Raw genomic sequence first — 5,149 nt, 5'->3', positions numbered from 1 at the left:
CTGCCACCACGCCCGGCTAATTTTTTGTATTTTTAGTAGAGATGGGGTTTCACTGTGTTAGCCAGGATGGTCTCGATCTCCTGACCTTGTGATCCACCCGCCTCGGCCTCCCAAAGTGCTGGGATTACAGGCATGAGCCACCGCGCCTGGCCAAAATTTTCTTATAACAACTGCAAAAAAAAAAAAAAAAAAAAAATCATAAGGACTTGGGACATTTATAGGCTAAAGAGTTTGAAAGACAGAGAAACCACAGGCTTACAAAATCAGTAAATTTATCTTTAGGTTTAAAATGACCAAGCCAGGCGTGGTGGTGTGCACCTGTAATCCCAGCTACTCAGGATGCTGAGGTAGAACAATTGCTTGAGCCCAGGAGTTGGAGTCTACCCTGGGCAATATAGCGAGACCCTGTTTCTTTAGGGGAAAAAATAAAAAAGACTGATAAGAAATTAATATCTCAGTTTCAGAGCTTTCCAGGCAGTAAACTTTTACTTGGAGGCCCCCTTCTTAGAAGCCAGTGTGTGGTGCTTCTATTTCACAGAGAGGATGTGAGCCACAGAGAGAACAAGCCAGCCCTCTGTCGTCTCCTTGCCCCTGACGGGGAGAGGTGCCTTCTGTTCTGTATGCTTTATGGGGTCAAACACCGGCCCCTCTGATCCCAGTCTCCACTTCCACCTAATAAGTCCTGTTCATTCAAGTACTCCCGTCAGGCCATCCAGGTTATCACTGATCCTAATTTGTATCTTTACAAGCGGTGGCCCTCTAAACCGGCAGCGGAGTGGCCCTCAGAGAAGTGAGCCTTTCTTTCTAAGCTCCTGACAAGCATTGCCAACTCAATGCGGCTGTGCCCTCCATAGCGAAATGCCCTCTGATCAGCCTGTGAAGCGGGCTGCCTACCCCTGCCTGGGAGAAGAAAAGGTATCGGAGAAGGGGTTTTGATCCACTTCCAGCTACTTTATTTAGCAAAGGCAGCCTAGACTGCAAAAGCAGACTTTGGAATTGGAATTGGCCAGCCTCTCAGAAAAGCAGAGCTGGGCAGCTCGCCCTCTCCTCTGTCCTGCTGTGATTGCGGGTTGCGTGCCCCGTTGTCTCAGCGAGACCTGATAACCTTGCTAATTGTGGAAGGAGACGCGGGCTGCCCTCTGTTTTGAGGTTGTACGAGAGGGGTCTCCTGTTTGCTGTTTGGCCTCCTGAGCTCTGGCTTAGAGATTTCACTGCCTCTGAGAAACACCACAGGTGTTAGCGTGACCTCAGCACATACAAAGCCTGAAGGCTTTCTTTTTTTTTTTTTTTTTTTGAGACACGGTCTCTCTCTGTTTCCCAGGCTGAAGTGCAGTGGTGCAGTCATAGCTCACTGCAGCCTCAACCTCCTGGGCTCAAGCAGTCCTCCCATCTCAGCCTCCCAAGTAACTGGAACTAGAGGTACATGCCACCATGCCTAGCTAATTTTTTTTTGTGGTATTTTTGTAGAGACTGAGTCTCACCGTGTTGCCCAGGTTGGTCTCAAACCCCTGGGCTCAAATGATCTTCCCGCCTCACCGCACCAGGCTGAAGGCTTAAGACAAACGTCATTGGCCAGATGCAGTGAGTCACGCCTATAATCCCAGCACTTTGGGAGGCTGGGGAGGGGGGGGGTAGATCACCTGAGGTCAGGAGTTCAAGACCAGCCTGGCCAACATGGCAAAACCCAGTCTGTACTAAAAATACAAAACTTCGCCAGGCATGGTGGTGCACACCTGTAGTCCCAGGTACTCGGGAGGCTGAGACAGAAGAATCACTTGAACCCGGGAGGCAGAGGTTGCAGTGAGCTGAGATTATGCCACTGCACTCCAACCTGGGTGACAAAGCAAGACTTCATCTCAAAAAAATAATAATAATAATAAACATCATTGGTTGTGTGTATGGAGAATGCAATAGCAGTGCCAACTCCCTCGCCAGTGGAGAGTATTAAAAGTCTGGTTGAAGATATATTTCTACCATGTGTTTGCTGTAACATAGGACGTCGCCAGCCCAACCCTGGGCCTTTAAACTCCTGTGTCTGATTTTAACCTTGACACATACTTGTCCCTTCAGATCCCTGGCTTTCAGTGACAATACCTGTCTCGCTTCTGTTTTCTCTCTAGGCCAGCGCTTATTTGGGGAGACCATCTTAGGGCTCACCCAAGGCTCTGTCTCCGACCTCCTTGCCCGCCCCAAACCCTGGCATAAGCTCAGTCTGAAAGGACGAGAGCCCTTCGTCCGGATGCAGCTGTGGCTGAACGACCCCAACAATGTGGAGAAGCTGATGGACATGAAACGGATGGAGAAGAAAGGTGAGTCTCCTGCCCTGCTCAGGCCGGCTGTGTCCTCACTCATAGACAGGCTGTTTCTTTCCAATCTTTCCCACGCAGCTAATCAGGGACATTGACCCATGACCAAGGGACCAGAGGATGGGGCAAAAATATTTTTGGATGGTCATCAGCTAATGAGTACCTAAGAGGGCTAGGAAGATCTGTAACTTTTTCTCTCCAGCAGCCTGAATCTAAAGATTTTTTTAGCATTGGGAGCACTTTTAACCAAGGAGAGCAGAACAGCGCTGGGGGTGCTGCATTTGGTTTTTGTGTCATGTGGGTGGCTGATCGGGCTATGACAGCATTTACTGTGTATGCACCAGGTGGCTAGAGGCTTTCCTTTGTTATCAGAGAGAATTAAGAAATGCATTTTGTAGGCCGGGCACGGCAGCTCACGCCTGTAATCTCAGCACTGGGAGGCTGAGGCAAGTGGATCACTTGAGGTCAGGAGTTCAAGACCAGCCTGGCCAACATGGCAAAACCCCGTCTCTACTGGAAAAAAAAAAAAAAAAAGCCAAGCATGGGGTGCGTGCCTCTGTAATCCCAGCTACTTGGGAGGCTGAGGCACAAGCATCGCTTGAACTCTACAGGCAGTGAACAGAGATCAAGCCACCACACTGCAGCCTAGGTAACAGACCATGACCCTATCTCAGAAAAAAAAAAATACAACAACTGCATTTTGTAGATCAGGAAACAGAGGTTCAGAGAGGTTCGGTGCCTCCGCCAAGGTCACCCGGCCTAGAAAGCGACAGAGCAAACTCCTGCCACAGCGGATCTCTCTCTTGCTGTTATTTTCCAGCCTCTGGGGATTTGGCCTCCCGAGAGGAATAACCCCACATCCACCCACATATCATCTCGAATGTGGATTCGCATTCTTCTCGCAGCCTGTAGGCTACAGCATAGGAAAAATGCCTAAAGCCAGGTGTGCTGTGCCTCGTGGTTTGCAGTTTCCAAGTGCTGGTCCTCGCCAGTGAGTCCACCCCTCGAGCACCCTCCGTCCTCAGGTCACCCATGGTGCTGGGAGCTCACTGGGCGGCTGAACTGCATCCCTTAGAGGCAGAGACTGGGAACTAGCTGCTGCTGGTCTGACCATAAGAAGCAGCAGCCTCCCTGAACTAAGAGTGGGCATCCCAGGGGCCGGGCGCGGTGGCTCACGCCTGTAATTCCAACACTTTGGGAGTCCAAGGCAGGTGGATCACTTGAGGTCCGGATTTCGAGACCAGCCTGGGCAACATAGTGAAACCCTGTCTCTACTGAAAAATACAAAACTCGGGCAGGCATGGTGGCACATGCCCATAACCCTAGCTACTTGGGAGGCTGAGGCAGGAGAATCGCTTGAACCCGGAGGAGGAGATTGCAGTGAGCAGAGATGACACCACTGCACTCCAGCCTGGGCGGCACAGCAAGACCCCATCTCAAAAAAAAAAAAAAAAAAAGATTGGGCGAATGGGCATCCCAGGCACCTGAGTGGCTCTGCCCCAGCCCACCCCTCCACCACACAGAGCATCTGAGCCAGGGATGGGTACGGAACCCAGGCCTGTCCATTCTTAATTCACCCAGAAATTCCAGCCAAGCGTCACTATTCTCACCCAACCTGGGAAAGGGCTGCTGAAGGAGAGAGAGTCTCTGGTGCCTCCTCCAGAAACCCTATGGGGGTTCCTTCATAATAATAGAGGCTTCTATTTTCTGAGAACCGCCCTGTTTGCCAGGCACTGTGCTAAGACTGCTCTCCATCCACACGACTCTGCATAGATGTCCTTATCCAGGAAATACGAAGCTCGGGGCTTCATGCAGCCTAGCAGATTTCAATAGCTCCTATCAGTAGGGAGTGGAAATCCATACTCAGGGCTGCCAGATTTCAAAGCAGGTGCTGTTAAATATACATCCGCTGCCTCTGTGCTGCGAGCTGCCCCCGTGCGACCCAAGGGCACTGCTGCTGCCCACTGATGACCTGCCCAGGTGGTGCCTTCTGCCCCATTCAGGGCCCCTCTAGCGGACTCTGGCCTGCCCTTGGGTGTGTAGTCTAAGGGTCTGAGGTAGGCCACGCCTCTTGGGCAGCCCCAGGCAGCACTGTAAGCTGCAAAGGCCTGGTGCCACATTGCCCCCCCAAAAGTTTTCAACTTATTTTTCATTTTGTTTGTTTGTTTTTTAAAGTCTTACTATATTGCCCAGGCTGATCTTGAACACCTGGCCTCAAGCAATCCTCCCATCTCGGCCTCCCAAAGCGCTGGGATTACAGGCATGAGCCACTGCGCCCGGCCCTTTCAACATCTTATTATGGGAAATTTCCAACATAAACAAAAGTAGAGAGAATGCTGTCATGAACCCAATATATCTGTGCAGAGTTTCCCATTATTCCCTCACCCGAACAGTGTGAAGCTTCCTGCACTCGCCAGGAGGCAGCCCTCAGCCCCTAGGAGGAAGGAGGTCCTGATAACCCTGCTCACCCTGGGCCCGTAGGAAAGGACCTGAGTCCCCCCAAATACATCTCCAGGGCTTCCCAGGCCTCCCGTCTTTCCCTCTGCACAGGCTCGGGGCGCCCTCTTGTGTTATAAATGAGTTATTGTTTCTGTGGGGCCCAGACCCTTCCAAAGGTGTCCCAGTCTCGAAAGCCTTTGTGGTCCCGTCGCCTTCTCTTCACTCCTGGGGGTGCCGGCCACGAGGGCTGCTCCCTAGAGAGGCTTTCTCCAGCCCGGCGCCAGCGCCTGGTCCGTCGTCTGTCCCCTGGGAGGGAACTGGAGGGAGTCCCCACCATTGGACAATCCAACTCCTTTCTCTGGATGCAGCTGCTTTGACTCAGCTGTTTGGGTTTTGTTTTTTGG

General features: G+C 51.6%; 1 protein-coding gene across 1 annotated transcript in view; it reads left to right on the top strand.

Moving 5' to 3' along the window:
• Window positions 1-5,149, top strand: part of CUX1 (cut-like homeobox 1) — a 378,329-nt gene that overhangs the window by 351,816 nt on the left and 21,364 nt on the right. Inside the window, exon 22 of the mRNA XM_011985213.1 lies at window positions 2,121-2,309. Within this exon, the coding sequence (XP_011840603.1) occupies window positions 2,121-2,309 (189 nt within the window). The remainder of the gene's footprint in view (window positions 1-2,120; window positions 2,310-5,149) is intronic.

Source organism: Mandrillus leucophaeus, unplaced genomic scaffold (genome assembly GCF_000951045.1).
Source record: "Mandrillus leucophaeus isolate KB7577 unplaced genomic scaffold, Mleu.le_1.0 Scaffold280, whole genome shotgun sequence".
NCBI lineage: Eukaryota > Metazoa > Chordata > Mammalia > Primates > Cercopithecidae > Mandrillus > Mandrillus leucophaeus.
The sequence above is the reverse complement of the archived record's forward strand: the minus strand, read 5'-3'. Positions and strand labels throughout refer to the sequence as shown.